General features: G+C 34.4%; 1 protein-coding gene across 1 annotated transcript; it reads right to left on the bottom strand.

Annotated features, from left to right (window-relative positions):
• Positions 1-19,054: 19,054 nt before the first annotated feature.
• On the bottom strand, positions 19,055-19,795 carry LOC105787030 (uncharacterized protein At4g02000-like). Its single transcript, XM_012613493.1, has one exon. It carries the CDS (start codon positions 19,793-19,795, stop codon positions 19,055-19,057), a length of 741 nt encoding a protein of 246 aa, XP_012468947.1.
• Between the last annotated feature and the right edge of the window lie 503 nt (positions 19,796-20,298).

Below are 20,298 nucleotides of genomic sequence, written 5' to 3'. Positions count from 1 at the left end.
CATCGTATCCTGCTATATTAAGGAGAAGTTCGTGTTAGGAGATAAAAGGGTAAGTATAGAATGAGTAGTTGCTAAAGGTATAATATGTCTTATTTATCTAGAATATTGTGCTAGTTAGATTTTAAGTAACTTGGATAGAAATCAACTAAATAGCCAAGCTAGATAGTTGTATTGCAATGTATATTAATATTCCTCTAAGAAACTGTAAGCCAGTAAGAAGACAAGTTCTGAAACGTATGACACTTGTTAAATTCCACTAAGTAAGTTGAGTCATATTTATATGTGTGAGATGAGTTTTGAAAGAATTCTTCTTTCTTATATATCTTACATCGATGATCTAGAAGTTATGGTTCTTTTATGATTAGTGGTTACATCACATCAAGGTGAGTATTTCAACTCTACATGTTAAATTCTGAATGAGTAAATATGTATTTGGTGATTGAACAGTAAGACTGTAAGTATAAGATTTTTGCATGATATTATCAACGATTGAAATGATAAGTAATTTGTATGCACAAGATTACTAATAGTGAAATTATGTTTCTAAGTAGTGGTTGTTGTTTCGAGATGGATATCTGGGTCTAGAGTTTTGAACTGCGATAACTGAGAATCAGATGAGTCTTTATTCTAACTCTTACATTTAAACAATACAACTAAATAATTTAAATAGTAATGAGTTTTGAGTATTTAGTGAATGGGTAAAACATACGAAAAATGTTGCATGTGCAAAGATAATATGTACAAAGTATTTCAGGAATAATAAGTTGAATGATAAGTATGCAGGTAAAGTTCAATATGGAAAGGTAATAATCAGTCAGGTGAGTTTCTACTCTGACTCTTGCATGTATATTGTTCATATAAAAGTATATATATATGAAAGTGACCAAACTAGAAATTGAAAACCATATATAATATAGTATAATTATGATACTTATAAAACTATAGGAATAAAGTTATGATTAGATTAAGATATAAGTTAGTCTACTTGAAAATAAGTTCTATGGGATGTATGAAGAGTGTTATGAAATTATGAAATCTTGGGTCTGGGATGTGTCTGGTTCATAGAGTTTGTAAAGTGAGTTGAGTCACTGCGACGATAAATAAGAAAGTCCATCGGGATAGTAAACACGAACTTTGATATGAACTCTAAACGAAAAATTCAATGGCCATGGCATACTATGAAAAATAACTATTGAATGACATTTTATCTAATGGGGTTCTTTACATGTCCCAGGATGATGATGGGAAAACCTCACTCAATGTGAGTTTAGGCAAATTCATATTGCAAACATGATAGTTTTGGGATGCTTATATGGCATCTTGTCAGCCTTTGTGGCGTACTCTGTATAAATAGCCTTTGTGGTGTACTCTGCATGTATTTTATAATAAGGACTTATAGCGCATTCGGCATATCATTTGTTTGCCTCTGATGTGTCATGTGAAGCCTCTTAGGACAGTAAATACGTGATTCTATATGATTGTCTATATGGCGTGCTCTATTAGGTCTACGTGGCATGAGCTTTCAAGAATTTTTGGTACAATTTGAGTCTGAAATTTCGTCTCTATGGTAAGATTGGAGTAAATTCTTTTAGTTCTGTAATAAGTATGACTAAGAGGAGGTATTGATATGTTCTAAGTTAAGAGTGAATAAGTCTTAAGGGTTTCTATGAAAAAAAGATGTGTATCTGCATGTTAAAAAAGGTATCCGTTATGATGATTTGTAAATGTGGAAAGTGTGGGGTATTAAAGCTTCTTCTAGAATTATTCTGAATCTGAATTAGTGTTATCTTGAGTTATGGGATTCTGATATAATACGATATGGAATTCGTCTAAATGGTCTAGTAGTACTCTTCTGCACAAGTATATGTAGTGTAGAACTAAGGTATGTTTGAAGATAAAATTGATGGTATCTAGTTCTATATTTATGTATCCGCTCGTGATAAATATTATTGAACAACTATTTGAAATAAGAGTATGTGTTAAGACATGGTTGTTGGAAATGGACTCAGAGTGTATATTTGCAAAGAAATTACTATGTGACAAGAGATTTAGGAAAGTTTTGGAATGATTCCTCAGTTAATTAGATAGGAAGATTGAATATGACAAGAGCATGATAACTAGCATATAAGAACGTGATAAAACTGTAGTGGTATCTGTCGAAATCAATGATGCAAAAATTTGTTGACACAATAGTTCATATAAGATTTCAAGTACCCATCAAGGTATTGTTGTGTTAAACTCACTAAGTACTCATGTACTTACAAGATTTTTTACTGCTTTTTAGGTACTTGAGATGAGACTTCACTTGAAAGGACAACGCCAAGAGTACACTAAAATGGTGGCGAAGTGGGCTATTATGCATATGGTGGAGATGTGGCATAGTCTAGGAATACTCCTTTTGAGTTTGTATTAAATAAACTTCCGTTTTGTAAGGATTTGTATCGAGTCTGTTGTAATAAGATTATTTTAAGCTACTTCCCTTGTTTTCATACAATAAGTTTCTAATTAAAATCTCAAATCACATGCTTACAGAAATGAGAAATTGTAAACTATTTTCGTAAATGGTTTAGCTTTGTGAATTAACACCCGAAATATGGACCTAGTGAATCGGGTCGAGTTTGGGCATTACATTACTAGCTATAAAATTTTTCAGTTTCTTAGACTCAAACTTCAGTCTCTTCCCTCCATGCATAATGCTCCTTAATCCTTCTCTCCTTCAGAACAAACCAAAGAAAAAGATTAATAAAGAACAAAAAATGAAAGAATAGCACTAAAGAATAACGTCTCTCTTTTATATAATCCTCCCACACTTCTTTCACCAAAATCAATTCAACAGCAAAATATAGATACCCCTATCATCTCCCACTAAGAAGATTTCTAGTTCAAAAGTAATGGACCTAAAGGTTGAAATCCAACCTTTTTATCAACCAGTTCACAAATTGCTCTTATTTACATTAGAGCCCGCTCAAATAGAAAACTTTTCAATTTAATACCCAAAGTTACCATTGCAACTCAAGCTTTAACTTTTTCGGGTGTGACAAAAAACTTGAGAGGCTTGGATATTAATTTTTGATATATTTTTAGTGTACGAAAAAAATGAGGAAATATTGAGTGATGGAGTTTCAAGCTTGTTAGAGGTTGGATTAAAGTATTTGGCAGTGTAGAATTGAGTGAAAATGCATTTAAGAGGTAAGTACTCTTGGATACCCTTACTTACCTATGCTAATGTATTTAGGAATTGACGAAAATTTTATAATAAATATGAAATTGATTATATAAAGAACTTGTGAAAATTCCCATAGCTTAAAGCATTGAGAATATATGATTTGTATAATTGTGGCTTGATAAGTGCTTGGTTATAAGTTAAGTGTTAACTAGTGATATTCTATAATAAAAAATTGGTTTCCTTGGAAGCTTCAATAAGTTTAATTTGGTATGTATGAACATGTATGATACAGGCTATTAATATGAAATGTGTGAATAATGTCACTATGGCCAAGTATATGATGAATTGCAAATTTCCATAAATTGTCGATAGATTTGATACAATGTAAAAATGTGAAAATGATTATGGAATTAATGAAAATGTGAAATATTTATAATTAAGATCATAAATTTGATATGTTATAACATGGAAATGAAAATATGGGAAATGTTTGTGTATATATGTGTATGTGAATATCCATGTGGAGATGATGTGACATGGATTTTGTAATGCAATAAATAATCTTGTAAGAGAAATGCCCTTGTAAGCTTAATGAAAATTGGCATGCTAACTGTGCGTATTTTGTGTTAGAAGACATTAATTTGTTAAAGATAGTTATATGTGCCTTACGAAATTGCACGTAAATGTAGAGTGAGGTCTCTAGTGTTCGATGTGATGGTTGGGTTGCATCTTTAGTGCAACAAGTATATACTGTTTGGTTGGAATCCCAAGTGTTCAAGTCTTATTATACTAAGTTTTGCTAAAGGCGAAGTGCTTAAAATTGGCTAATAAGAACCATAAGTGAACGTGTTTTGCTATAATCAAAACAAAAGTGATATGTGTTAAGTGTTAAGTGTTTATTAGTGTCAATGAAAATATATAAATATTTTATGTGATAAATGAAAATGTTTGAGGTAACTTATTCAAATGTGAAAAGATTGATTAAGGGAATGCAAGTGGACCTAAAAGTGAGTGAAGAAAAGAATAACTGGTAAATTAATTAAATGAACGCCTAACAAGTGAGGAAAAAAAAGAAAAGTAATATATTGGTAACCACCATAAGCGTATAAGGTGACTAATGATTTCAAAACATACTTAAATGCCTTAAGCCTAATGAATGATTTTATAAGTGAAGGGAGTTTATGTTCTTTTGATAAACAACTTATAGAAAGTGTAATTTCATAATTGGAATAAGGCTCAATATAAGCTATAAGAAATGGTGAAGTAGGTTTATCCATGAGTACTTACTGAGCTTTTTAAGCTCACACATTCGTTGTTTAAAATGAGCAGGTAACGGATTTGAAAAGAAGAATAATGCCTAAGCTTGGGAGCTTCAAATCACATTTGACTTGAGGTTGTATAGTATTTATATAAGTTGTTATTGTGTAAAAACTTTGGTATCTACGTAAGGACTTAATTTTAATATAACATTTGTAAAATTTGAGTTGAAATTCTAGTCATTTTAATGTATTTAATAGAGTTTTATTCCGTTATTTGACTTGAAGTTGTTTATGCCTTATATTTTGATTTTAAATGATTTTTGAAAATTGATTTTGGATTTTTGATGCTTTAGAATATATAGAAATGATATAGACATGTTTTGGCATGATTTTCAACTATTTTGAGGTCATTTTTCAACTACAGGGGTCCAAGGTTTGGTATTCGTGCCTTAGATATCGAACTAGAATAAGTCAATAGCTAAAATGCTATAGTACAAGGACTAGGTACCGATACATAGACCCCTAGATAGTGCCCCTGCAATATCTTGATCATTTTGAGCACTTCAAAGCTCATACACACTACACCAAAACAGGTTTTTAGCGGCGTTTTTTTAGGCCTTTAGCGGCGCTTCCACAAAAAACGCCGCTATTGACAGCGTCGCTAACATTTGCAGCGTTTTTAGAAATAAACACCGCTAAAGTTCATGACCTTTAGCGGCGCTTCCAGAAAAACGCCGCTATAGACCATGACCTTTAGTGGCGCTTTTCCCACAAACGCCGCTATAGACCATGACCTTTAGCGGCGCTTTTCCCACAAACGTCGCTATAGACCATGACCTGTAGCGGCGCTTTTCCCAAAAACGCCGCTATAGACCATGACCTTTAGCGGCGCTTTTTCCACAAACGCCACTATAGACATGACCTTTAGCGGTGCTTTTTTCACAAACGCCGCTATAGATCATGACTTTTAGTGGCACTTTTTCCACAAACGCCGCTAATTTTGGAAGATTTGTTAAAAGAAAATTTTTCATATTTTCAGCCCTCCTATAACAACAAATCCAAATAAACCAAATCTAAACCAACCAAAAGCAATAAATCTATATAATATTTAAAATTAAATGAATAATATATAATATCAATATCAATAAATAAAATATAATTCATATTATTCTTACAAAAATGTTAAAAGTTAAAATGATAAAAATATTTACACGATAGTCTAAGACGGTGGATGCTAGCCCAAGCCTCACACTCCTAGGATCGCTTGTAAAGCTTGGAAATTTACTGTCAAATGATTTCCAAGCTAAAGAATCTGCGGATGCCTTAGTAATCCATCATCGTTTCGTCCATCATGGTGCCACGTCATAGACTCTGTTGTCTTCGATGACATGAAAAGCCTTTGGAGCCTTGGTATTAGCGACAAATACCGTAAAATCTTGACTGGCTTCTTCCTTGACTGTGCATCATTTTCATCATCATTCCCATCTTCTGTGTTTCTATTTATCCAACGGGATTGGCCGCATACATGACAGCACTGTTCATTTTTTCGATCGCCCCAATACAACATGCAGTCATTCGGGCAACTATGAATTTTGTTGTACCCAAGACCTAACTCTTTTATCACTTTCTTCATATCTTTGCATGAGTGAGGGATTTTTGCAAACGGAAACATCTCTCTCAAAAACTCTAACAGCCTTTTAAAATCGCTTCCGGTCCACCCTCTCAAACATTTTAAATGAAAAAGACGAATACAGAAGGACATTTTTTAGAATTTTGATCCCCATAAAGTTCTTCGTTCATGTCATTAAGTAGCGCGTAGAACTTTGCGGCTTCTCCATTCGGCTCTTCATGAGGTACACTTGTTCCCGATTCAGTAAAAGCATTTCCACCAACATTACAATCATCAGATGCCACAAAGTCGGCTGGGAACGACTGCAAACCATGATTGTGCATATTAAATGCATCCAACAACATACCTTCCATGTCATCCCTTCTATCAGACTAATGGTAAGCAGTAGTAGGATAAGATACATCCATCGTTGAAGAGGAAGTACTAGGCGGGCATTCTCCATGAAAAAACCATTGTTTATAACCCCGAACAAACCTATCAACAATTAGATGCTCGTATACAACTTCACGATAATGCCAGTTTATGTTGACACACTTGTTACACGGGCAAAGAATCATGTTCTCTTGGCTTGCATATTGAAATGCAAAATTGAGAAAAGTCTGTACTCCATTTCAATAATCGTTGCTTACCCTTGACAAATTCATCCAAGACCGATCCATTTCTTAATTCTTGAAGTCTGATCTTGTCAATAAATTGCACGGGTTTAGGATTTATGAATAAGTATAATTAAGCTATGTAAGTCATGTATTATGTAAGCTATGTAAGTTGTGTATTATGTAAGCTATGTATTATGTAAGTTATGTATTATGTATCTTATGTAAGTTGTGTAGAATGTAAGCTATGTAAGTTATATATGTAAGTTGGGTATAATGTATTTAAGTTATGTAAGTTGTGAGTTATGTAAGTTATGTATTATGTAAGTTATATAAGTTATGTATTATGTAAGTTATGTATAATATTAAATAAGTTATGTAAGTTGTGTATAATGTAAGTTATGTAAGTAATGTATTATGTAAGTTGTGTATAATATTAATTTATGTAAGTTGTGTATAATGTAAGTTATGTAAGTAATGTATTATGTAAGTTGTGTATAATATTAATTTATGTAAGTTGTGTATAATGTAAGTTATGAAAGTTATGTATTATGTAAGTTATTTAAGTTATGTAATAAGTTGTGTATCATGTAAGTTATGTAGGCTATGTATTATGTAAGTTATTATGTAAGTTATGCAAGTTTATATATAAGTTATGTAAGTTATGCATTATGTAATTAGTTTATATAAAATTTTATTTAAGTTTATATATAAGTTATGTAAGTTATTATGGAGGATACATTAAAGAAAAAAGAGAAAATCTTTGTGTGTTTGTGTTATTATTTATTTAAAGTGTTATAAATTATATACATATGTTTAAATGCATTCATGTATTCATATTGGATACATCATAATTTTGGTATCATCATAATTTTAATTCATTTTATATTTTGTATAGTGTGTCATTCGGATCAATTTAGAGAATTTTTTATGTTTGCTTTGTATCTCATTCATTAAAGATTTTGTATAATTTTATTTATTCTATTTATTATAATATTTATTAAAGAGAATATAATTTATTATATTTATTCCATTTTATTTTAATTTAAATAAACTTATTTTTCAAAAATATTATATTTTTCATACATAATATAATTATCATATTTAAAACTTTAATTTAATTTCTTGAAATATAATTATCATATTCAGAGTCAAATTACACTTGTTGCATTATAAATTAAAAAATTAAATTAATACATAATTAAAAAATCTAATTAATCCCTTCAAAAATGATGAAGTTATAAATTAATACATAATAAGAACTCAGATAAACCATTACTTTTGTGATATTATAATGTAAATAAAGCAACAAAATCATAATATAAATAAATACAAGATAGTATACGAGAAGTTAAGATCAAATACTAAAATTCAAACACCAGATTATGAAACCATAAAATAGAAAATGAAGGATATAACCGTCAAATATTCCCATTATATTTGCATTTCAAACATATTCAATATCAGCAGAAAAGGAAAACAACTCTCGGTTGCTTCTAAACAAACATTGCTGACTTTAATGGTCTTAATCTGTAATTACAACAGAAAACATGACTTTGAAGGGTAAATACTAATATAATTGCAGCTTTTGGCATACAAGGTTAAGAATAGCTAGCTGCTGCTATCAACTTAGGCATCCATGTTTCATTCTCCTTCAATGAAAGGGATTACAGACAAAAAACAGTTATGGGGTTTGATTTTAATCAATAATTACATCACCATCATTTTACCTGTAACTTTTCTCATCACCTTCTCCCCACTTCAAAATTATTGTCCAAACACAAGTTCTCCTAAAGTTTATCTTTCACCAAACTCCACCCATGTTTAGTTAAATGAACACATTATCTAAAGTGCTTATTCTATTCTTAATTTTAGATATAATCCTATAATCTCCAAGAGAATTAAACTGGTGCTTTGAGGTAATTTCCTTTACGCATGTGCAGACATGCAACATTTTTTTCTACAATACTGCCTGTATATAGGGCTATAAATTATGAACAATTAGATTTTTATTCTTCATTTATTAAGTTAAAAAATAAGCATAAATAAAATTTTGAAGCGTGTATAATGTAAACGAACCGAACAAAAAAACCTTTTTGGACATACACAATCCGTAACATTTTCCAGCTATGAAACAGGATTGAAGGTGAACCATAAATTATTTTATTTCATCAAAAGCATTTCCCTATTTTAAGCATTAATTTTAATTTTATTAGGTATGTAAAAATTACATATTTCAAATATATGTCAGACCACAAAAACACTTAGATTTAAAACCCAGAAAACCTCAACAGACCGAATAATACAAGAAACAGAAAATGAACTTTCCTTAATTGCAATGAACAGCAGACGACTTCACTCGTAGAAAATAAGAGCAACAATTGGAATGCCCAAGTTGTTGAATGCCCTACAAATAGCAACAGAAGCAACACAGAATTTAAAGAGAAAGGAAAAACGAAGCGGGCATTAGAGAAAGAAAAAATCAAACAGAAAAATGAACAACCATATACCCAGTCAACGGAGAAATTAAGGATTTCGAAAGATTCTTACCAGTCAACCCAGACGAGAAGCGATATTCGACCGAGAAGAAGGGAAATCGTCATTGAAGGGGTGAAAGATCTAGGGATTTGCAGAAGAGAAGAAAGATGGAAGGAGAGTCGGGTTGGGGGAGTTTTAGAATTGGAACAACAGACACTATTAAGTAAAACGACAACGTTTAAGTGAAATTGAAATTCCAATTTTTGAGGTGCTAATAAAAAAACGCCACTAATTGCAAAACATTTGTGGCATTTAACAGAAAATGCCAGAAAAAACCCTAAATTCCTGAAGATAAACTGTCCCGTTTTGAAAGAATTTAATAGTTACTAGCGGCGTTTACAGTACAAACGCCGCTATTGCCTACTTACTATGGCGCTTTATATCCAAACGCCACTAATCTTCCCATATTTTTACAATTTTATATTTAATTTTTACATAATTCATATCAATTTTAAATACCTAATTTTTGTAGATTTAAGTAATATAAATTTTAATATAATAAAATTAATATTATGTTTTGAACAATTATATAATAAACTATTTAATATGTAAATTAAAAATACTAATTATTTTAAACCTTAAACTCTTAGTAACCCTAATCTCAAAACCTTAAACCAGTTACCCTAAAACCCTAAACCCTAAACACTTTAACACTTAAACCTTAAACTTTAACCCTAACCCATAAACCCCAATCCCTAAACCCATAATCCCTAGTCCACAAACCTTAAAACCCAACCCTTATACCCTAAACCCTAAACCCCTATCCCTTAATCCTTAACCTCTAAACCTTAAACTCTAACCATTAAACCCTAAAGCCTTAACCCTTCACCCTTCACCCTTGTCCCTTAAACCCTATACCGTAAACATGAGCTATGAGCCCTAAATCCTAAATCCTAAACCCTTAACCTTAAACCCCAACCCTTGAACCATAAACCATGCACAAACCATAATCCTTAAACCCCTAACTCGTAAACCTTAAACCTTGACTCATAAAACATAAACTATAAACCCTAAACCCCTAACCCTTAACCTGTAACACCTATACATTAAACCCCAACCCTTAAACCATGGCCCATAAATCGCAATCCCTAAACCTTTAACCTCTATTCGTTAAGAAACCCTAAATTATAAGACATAAACTATAAACCTTAAACCCCTAACCCTTAAAATCGAACCTTAAACAATAAACCATGATCCCTACACCACTAATGCCTCTAATGCTTAACAAAAAAAGAGGTTGTGTTGCTAAACTTTTTGCAGCATTTACAAATAAGCACAGCTAATGCTTAATATACAGCGGCGTTTGTGTAAAAGCGCCGCTAATGTCTCTATACCTCAACAGAAAACAACGTCATTTTGCTTAACTTATTAGCAAAGCAAAGAAATAAAACGCTGCCGTTTTTATCAACATATTTGAGGCGTTTTACAAAAAGCGCCGCTAATGTACCTATACCTCAACAGAAAACAACGTCGTTTTGCTTAACTTATTGACGACACTTTTGGAAAAGCGCCGGTAAAGACCGAAAGTTGCGGCGTTTTTAAAAATCGCCACGAAATCAAGTAAAGCGAAGAAATGAAACGCTGCCGTTTTTGATCAACTTTATGCGGCGTTTGTTTACATGCGCCGCTATCACCTAACCTTTAGCGGCGTTTTACAAAAAGCGCCGCTAATGTCCCTATACATGAACAGAAAACAACGTCGTTTTTCTTAACTTACTAGCGGCGCTTTTAGAAAAGCGCCGGTAAAACCCGAAAGTTGCGACATTTTTAGAAAAAACGCCACTAAATTAAGTAAAGCGAAGAAATAAAACCTTGTCATTTTGATCAACTTTTTTGCAGCGTTTGTTTACGTGCGCTGCTATTACCTAACATTTAGTGGCGTTTTATAGAAAGCGCCGCTAATGTCCCTATACCTCAACAGAAAACAACGTCGTTTTGCTTAACTTATTTGTGGCGTTTCTCAATAAGCGCCACTAATGCTCAATCATTTTCGGCATTTGTCAAAAAACGTCATTGATTCCGCTAAAGCGTAGAAATAAAACATTACCGTTTTGCTCAACTTTTTTGCAGTGTTTTTTCACATGCGCCGTTAATTCCTTACCTTTAGCGGCTTTTTGCATAAAGTGCCGCTATTGATAGATCTTTAGCGGCGTTTGTAGATAAGCGCCACTAATGTCTGTCAAGCTGAACAAGGAAACGACATCGTTTTCCTTAACTCTTTTACGGCGTTTTCCCAAAAGCGTCGGTAATGCTTGATCTTTTGCGGCGTTTTAGGAGAAGTGCTGCTATTGCTTACCTTTTACGGCATTTGGATATAATCGCTGCTACTGCTTGATTTTTCTCGGCATTTTTGGCTAAAACGCCGCTGTAAACGCCGCTAATAGCCCTGTTTGGTGTAGTGACATGACCTCGAGCACCTCCAATCACCTGCAAGATGTTTCTAAATGGTTTTAAGTTGATTTTTAAAGCCTTCAAAATGTTTGTACATTATTTGTATGCTTTTATTTAAAATATTTATAGTAAAATCTTACATCTCTCCACTTAAAATACCCTAATATAGGTTGATAAACCCCAAACATTTGGTTTACATTTTAAATGGGTCCTAAAATGTATTCAATGGCCCAAAATGATATAAAATTATAGTTGATTCCTTTTAAATGTTTGAATTTTTTTCAAGAAATTTTATATGGTTACCAAATGGTGTTTTATTTAAAAGAAAACTTTGATTTTAGTTTGAAAGTGTTGGGATCTAGTTCCCTTAGTGCAATATTTTCATCTATATTTACTTATATCTTTTCAAAAATTAATTTAATAAAATATTCATCAATTTAATTAATATCTTTGTATATTGTCCTCAACGATTTTAAGCAAATATTGACTCACTAATTATATATTGTTTAAAGAATACAAAGCGGTATTATGTGGTTGAGTCGTAATACGGAAAGACAACTTATATTAATAGATCATCTAAACACGCCCTTAGTCTAATCAAAATTGAAGAAATCGTTTGGAAGACTAATATGTCGTCTATCAAGTCCAATTGGGAAGATACCTTATCTTGGGTATCAGAGTGGATGACTTCCAGAAGATAGAGACATAGATATGACTAACTAGACTAACAGTACATCAGACAAGATCCAAATAGAATACATCCTAAATTCGTTTATAGATCCATTCAATTATGACATTCATATTGTAGCATATCTTAATCCTAAATGGATAATGGACTATATATGTGTGATTCATATATTTTGATGTAAATAAAATCTTGAGTTCAACTAAATAAGGAATCGAAAGCTAGTACATTGGGTATACGAATTCTGTATTATGTAGCATCATTCCACAATAGTGGAGTTCATGGCCCGATTAAGGGGTAAATGATATTTTTTCATCGGCATTACATGATAGATGAAAAATAACATGGTCATGAGTCATTTGTCTTCATGATAGATGTTTTAATTACTATTTGTTAGTAATTAAATTTTCATGAAAGAAGATGTAATGGTTATCATGTGAAATAATATCATATTGGAAGAACAAATTTATCCCAAAGAGATTAATGATACCCTATGAGGGTAACACACTTATGACAAGGTCATTGGACGAGCACTCAATGAATGACTTTCGTAATGATATATAATAAGGGAGAGCTCAGTCACGATACTTAAGTGAAATGACTTTATGACTAAATAATGTTGTAATTAATAGATGAAAATTTGGAACTTAATTACAAATTATTTGAGCCCTAATTATATATGTCCAATTAATCTCTCTACTAGACTGAGATAACTAGAAATGAATTGCATTAGAACCAAATGAACAAAACTGAATGAAAATGATGATAGCCTATAGGAGTAATATCTCCTCTGAAATACATAGGTATATAATCCTTAGTCCTCCATAAACACTTGAATATATGTTTAACTGTTTGTCAGTGTCTTTGACCGGGATTTACTTGATATCGACTCACCAACCCTACTATGAAACATATATATGGATGTGTCCATAACATAGCATACACAAGACTTCATACTCTTGGAGCAGAAGGAACGTTTCACATGTGTTCTCTTTCTTCCACGTCTTAGAATAGTCTTCCAAAGAAATATGAAACCCGGATACAGAAGGTTGAGTTTGAATGGGTCATTGCATAACATCCTAATATCTTGTCTATGTGTGAAACTTGTGATAATATTATCATTTTGTTCTTTTGATTCCTTAGGATTTGAATACCTAGAACAAAGTTAGTTTCTCTCAAGTCATTCATACTAAATTATTGAGTTAACCACAGTTTAACTGATGAAAATGTCCCTACATCATTTCCAATTAGTAGAATGTCATCAATATTTATAATGAGAAATATCATCTTTCTACCCCCAATACGTTTTTAAACACAAGGTTCATCTACATTTTGCTCAAATCCAAAAGTTTTGATCGTTTAATCAAATCTTTGATTCCATGAGGTGGATGCTTCTTTAAGTCTGTATATGAATCTAAGTAATTTGCAAACTTTATGCTCACTTTCTTTTGTCATATATCATGTGGGTTTCATCATATAGAAGCTTTCTTCTAGATAGTTGTTCAAGAACGTTGTCTTGACATCCATTTGCTAGATCTTGTAATCGAGAGTCATTACAATGGATAATTGTTAAAACTAAACGTCGATAACGAAAATATAGAACGATCACAAAGAAATAAGAAAAGAAAAATAAAGCACATAGATTTTACGTGGAAACCCTTTCTAGGAAAAAAACCACGGACGGAGGAGGAGAAATTCACTAATGTTGAAAACTGAATGATACAAGAGGAGTTTCGACTACATCTATTTAAAGGTTGAAAAACCTTATTCTAATTAATGTCAAATAAAAGAAGTGTAGTTCTATATGGATTCTACTTGTGCCGCATGGTCCGTGTTTTACCCCTATATTTCTTTAAAAAGGATCCGCATCACACAACTCTAATAATAACAATATACACATTGACTTGAGCATGACAATTGGAGAGAAAGTTTTTAGATCTAGAGCCACTACAATAGATAACAATATCCATTTGTGTTTATAAATTATGACAGATGGTGTTTTTTCTTTTTGTGAAAATGACTGATATTAATATTAATAGGCTCAAAAGGAGTAGCTAAAAGGCCACCAAAATAGACAAAAAAGAAAATCACAGCTGTCCAATAAAAAGAAAATTAAAAACTACGCCTAGAAAGTAACGAAACATCAATAAGCAGAAAACGCGTGAGCCTGCAACAAAACTTTTCAATCTCCATTATCAGCCACAGCAGGGCTTCATTTCCTTCGGTATTATCGATCAGAGACCGAGAGCCAGCAATGCTTTGCAAACAATATTAGAGATTCAATGAACCTTCTCTAACTCAAAGCGAACATATGGAATTTAGGTCCATTGGCACCATCGTAACCAGTCTTCCTCCACCACCAGTCGCACAGTCTCCGGTATTCCATTAACCCAGGCCCCACACACTTTCCGATGCTGACCTTCCACTGCCAAAATATGGGCTGCAGCGTTAAGCGGACGGTTCACAAACTTGTAAGAGACTTCATCAAAGCCCTGGCGCAATCTATGAATACTATGAACAATCGACCTAATAATCGATCTATCTTCCTCATTTTTAATCAGTTTTTTAATGACTGTCAGGGAGTCCCCTTCCACAATCAACCGCCGAAAGCCCTTCAATTTTACGAGGATCAGCGCTCTTTCACAAGCTCGTGTTTCTGCCACGAATGCGTCGTCCACACCTTCCACCAGATAAGTAACTGCTTCTATAACTTCCCCTCTGTGATTTCTGGCTAAGATTGTTATTGTCGCAAAATTATTTCCTGGAATATACGACGCGTCAAAATTAATTTTAATAAAACCATAGTCAGGAGGCCTCTAAACTTCATTTCTCATAAAAGCAATAGAAACACATAGATTCTCAAGAACAAGCCATAGATCTCACTCATAGCCCCTGATAAATCCCAATAGTTGTGGCATAGAAACCTTAATCCCATTATGAACCAACTTATTTCTGTGAAACCAAAAACACCAAAGAGATAAAGCAATAAACATTTTTTGTCGACCTTCTGCTTCAAGATATGTTTTAACAAAATTAGCCTTATAATCCAGGGAATCGTCCAAAGGGGGAATTTGAACTTGCAACGATGTCCATATATTTCGAATGACCCTACAAGACCCCAACAAATGCGCTGTAGTTTCTAGATCTTCCTTACACAATGGGCATACAGCCTCCTCACACAGTGCTCGGCGTGCCAAGTTCCCATAGTGTGGCACCATGTTATTGAACAATCTCCAAACATGTATTTTTATTTTCTCTGGAATATGTAAAGCCCAGAGATCCATTTAAAAACTTTTGTATTCTTCATTTGTAGAGGACATGTGTAGATTGCTCTGTAAATAATCTGTAATAAGAACTCGATACCCACTCCTGACAGTATACTCACCTGAGCCTTCATACTTCCATACCAACATATCCTCTGGTCGACTTTCAGATATGGGAATGGCAAAGATTCGATTAGCAGTGTCATCATCCACTAGATTGTGAATCAACTCTCTATTCCAGGTACTGTCTTCTTCATTCATTAACTGATTCACTGTTGACCAAGGAGGCTTAATTTCAATAATCGGGATTCTGTTATTCTCCCTTCCAGGCAACCAGGGGTGATTCCAAATGTTGATTCTTACACCATTTCCCACACGCCACAAGATTCCATCACTGATCAGGTCCCGCGCACTACAAATACTCCTTCAGGTAAATGAAGGGTAAGAACCAACCTTTGCTGTTAGTATAGTAGAAAGAGGGAAATAACGGCTTTTAAAACCTTGGCTAATAAACAATGGGGCTGGGTTAAAATATGCCACACCTACTTCGCTAAAAGGGCCTTATTAAACAAGGATAAATTTTTAAACCCCAGCCCTCCAAAACTTTTCGGTTTACACAGAACATCCTACAAACTCCAATGAATCCCCTTCGATGTTTTATTATTCGTCCACCAGAATTGATTCATTATTCCTTCCAATGTTTTACATAATGACTTTGGCAATAAAAAACACTGCATAGCATAAATTGAAGTTGCCTGCAAAACCGATTTAATGAAAACCTCCTTACCCCCATTGAAAGATAACGCATACTCCACCCCTCCACCCGTTTTCTGAATCGGTCCACAAAGTTAGCAAAAGCCCACTTTTTCCTCCTACCCACCATCATAGGCAAACTGAGATACTTTTCAGGATTTGAGGCTAGACGTACCCTAATAGATTAACAATATCCTCCTGAACACTAAAGACGACATTTGCACCGAAATAAATGAGGGATTTTTCAAAATTCACTCTCTTCCCCGAGACCATCTCATATTCGTGGATAATAGCCCGAACCACTTTAGCTCCTTCACAGGAGGCATCACAAAAAAGAACGCAATCATCCACAAAAAATAAGTGGTTGACCGAAAATTTCTCTCTACCTGTAGGTGCCCCCATCATCATCCCTTTAGTTTTAGCTTCCTGAATGAGCAGCGAAAACCCTTCAGCACAAGTCAAGAATAAATAAGGACTAAGAGGGTCTCCTTGTCTGAGTCCTCTCGATGGTGTGAACCAGTCCCCGCTAGCTCCATTAATACTAATAGAGTACGTGACAGAGCATACACAACGCATGATAAGAACGATTCAATCCTCATGAAAACCCAGGTGCTTCATCATACCTGCCAAAAAATCTCATTCCACACGATCATACGCTTTACTCATATCTAGTTTAAGCACAAAATTGCCTTTCTTACCTCTCTTTTTCATTTTTAAGGAATGAAGTATCTCATAAGCAATCAATACATTATCAGATATAAGCCTACCTGGAATAAAGGCCCCTTAAGCTTCATTAATACAAGACCCCAGTGTCTCCCTCATTCTCAATACCAACACTTTTGCTATAATTTTGTAAATGACATTACAAAGGCTGATAGGCCTAAAATGAGTCATGTTACTAGGTTTTTCAACCTTTGGAATCAGGATAATGCGCGTTTTGTTGATAACACTCAAATCCCCTTGTCCCTGTAGAACGGATAAACAAAAGCAGGTAATCTCAGGCCCAACAATGTGCCAACAACGCTGAAAGAAGATGGCCGGAAACCCATCCAACCCAGGGGCTTTCAAAGGCGCCAAGGATTTGACTACATAGGCAATGTCCTCCTCCGTAAATTGTCTTAAGAGCCTTTCATTCATACTACTAGTAACTTTTTCCTCTACTAAGCTAAACAAATGCTCATCCGAACCTGACTCTGAAGCAGAGAAAAGCTTACCAAAATAGTCAGAAGCTATCTGGAGGAACTCCTCAGTGGAATTAGTACTTCTCCCAGCTCCATCTTCCAGTTCAGGAATTTTACAACGAAAGTGACGTTGGACAGCTACCTTATGAAAAAAGCTGGTATTACGATCCCCATTCTTTAGCCAATTCACCCGCGCACACTGCTCCTAAAATAATTCCTCCTTTTCAGCTTCCAAATTAAGCCCCAATTGGACCTCCATAATCTCAGCTAGAACTTCATCTGACGGATCTTGAGTGTAAAGATTCATTAATCTATCTTCTAAACGGAGCTGATTCCTCCGCTCCTTAATACTATTCACTTTGCTCCACTTTAGTATTTGAGAACCCATTTTCTCCAACTTACTCAGTACACCTCCAGGTTCCTCTTCCCACCATCTCCTAATCATACCTTCAAACGAGCCCTCTAAACACACTTAGCCTCAAATCCAAAAGACTTCTCATACTTGTTCTGACGGTTCCATACTCCCTCTAGAGTATCCAGAAGAAGAGGGCAATGGTCAGAAAACGAGTGACTCGAATGTTCCAGACGATATCCAGGAAAAGTATTCATCCAGCTCAATGAAGCAACACCACGATCCAGACGTTCCCTTATATTAGTTGATGCAAATCATCCTCGTTCCCATGTGAACCATCTGCCAACAAAGCCTAAATCATTAAGGCAACAATCTTCGAGAACCCCGTGAAAATCCCTCATTTGTCCAATTGGTCTGAGGCGACCACCCTTCTTCTCAAAGGAATCCATAATTTCATTGAAATCCCCCATCACCACCCAAGGCAGATCATGATCTTGATTTTGATGCAACTGGCGTAGCAAATTCCACGAATTACCTCTGGTCTTCCATCTGGATGCCCATAGAAACCAGTGAACCTCCAAACATTTCCACACTCATTATCATGTACTTCAGCATCAATGTGATAGGAAGAGAAACTTTTAAGCTTGACCAACATATTTCCCTTCCAACCCAACGACAAACCCCCTTTCGTACCAACTGGACCAATATCGATGCCATTCTCAAAACCGCACTTTAATCTTACCAACTCCATTTTCTTTGAACATAATTTTGTCTCTATAAAAAAACAAAATTCGAGGATTAATGGCTCTTAACTTGTTTTTGAGCCTTATAATCGTTCGTGGTCTCCCCAAACCGCGAACGTTCCAATTTAGGATTTTCATCGAGCCCGGCTGCTCTGATTTTCAGAGCTAGCCGAAGCATTCATAGATCCAGATCCCACATTAGCATCCAACAGAACACATGACCTCTCCACTATTCGCTGTCGCTTTTTCCCCTCAGACAACTCTAATGGCTCATTTTTGTCCTCCAAATCCAACTCCATGTCCCCCTGAACGATCCCATTTGCAGTCAAATTATCTATACACCCATCTCGCTTCTTAACAATTCTACCATCGCCTTGAATTAGATCAGGACCTAAAGGAATTAGATTAGGATTCAAGTTCCTACCAGAATCCCTTACATTACCATACATGACGCTTGCCAAATTTTCCTCACTATACGGAGATCCATCTATTGCCCGCAGCTACCTACTTACCACCATATTCAGACGCCTGACCACAGCACGCAGCGATAAATCCCAACCAAAGACTATTTTTGACGGTTCAATAGTCAGTCTAACAGGGCAGTAACTTTCCCCGTGCCCCAGTTTTCCGCAAATAAAGCAAAATAAACTTAATTTCTCATACTTAAATCTAGCATAAACCACCATAGATTTCCCTATCAAAACTTTCTTTTTTCGCTTCAACGGGGCAGCAACATTTAAACAGATACGAATACGCATATAATGTTGAATTCCCAAAGTCGGGATGGATGCATCATACTCAATATACTTGCCACAGAAATCACCAAACTGTTTGGCCATCGAGACACTCATCAGTCCTGGCAGTAAGTCGTGAACTTGAATCCAAAACTCCGTGTGATTTAACTCCATCACCACTGGGTTCCCTTCGGCAGGTATTTTTTGCAGAATAAGTAAATGATTATTAAAAAACCATGGAGCCCCCGTAACAACCCTTTCAATATTGATCTCATGAAAAAATTGGAAAAGATACCGTTTTTCTCCTATCTCCGTTATACAAATCCCTCCTATTGGGTGCCAAAGATCTGCCAAAGTGTTGCATAATGACGGGAAATGAACAACACTGTCTGTTAGGCACCGTCCCACCAGACATAGTTGATTAACCCGACCCACCGCTCCTTCATCCTCTTGAAAAGCATCCTCTTCGTCATCCATCAAATTCAAATTCTCCATTGCTTCTTCCATCTCACCTTCTGTACCTTTTCAACCGAATAGAAAGAGACTTAATTCATAGAACGACCAGATCTGCAACTAAAGAATTGAAGAATCTCAGGTGCAGAAGAAAGAAACGTGCCAATACGGCAGACAGAATCCCGTGCCAATACGGCAGACCTTTTGTAGATCAATCCCAGCATGACAGATGGTGTTTTTTGTTTTTCTTTTAGGAAGTATGTGGTGCTTTTAGAGATTTGAATTTTAACAAACTATTCAAAATTGAAATTGAGATATTTTTCATTGTTTTGCACATGGATTTCAAATTTTGGATCTTGTTAGTGGTAAATTCAGAGCTCTAATCCATACCAAAAAAAAAGAAGAAGATATAATGATAACATTATATCATAATCTAGAGAAAACAAATCAACATTAAATAGAATCCGAAAAACATCATAAATTTTCCAGGAAAATTTCAACAATCTCATTGTTTTCGATTTATAGATTAATAGAAGCGAAACCCCAAGTAAAAAAAA

Source organism: Gossypium raimondii, chromosome 1, assembly GCF_025698545.1.
Source record: "Gossypium raimondii isolate GPD5lz chromosome 1, ASM2569854v1, whole genome shotgun sequence".
Taxonomy (NCBI): domain Eukaryota; kingdom Viridiplantae; phylum Streptophyta; class Magnoliopsida; order Malvales; family Malvaceae; genus Gossypium; species Gossypium raimondii.
This window is presented reverse-complemented; position numbering and strand designations above follow the sequence as displayed.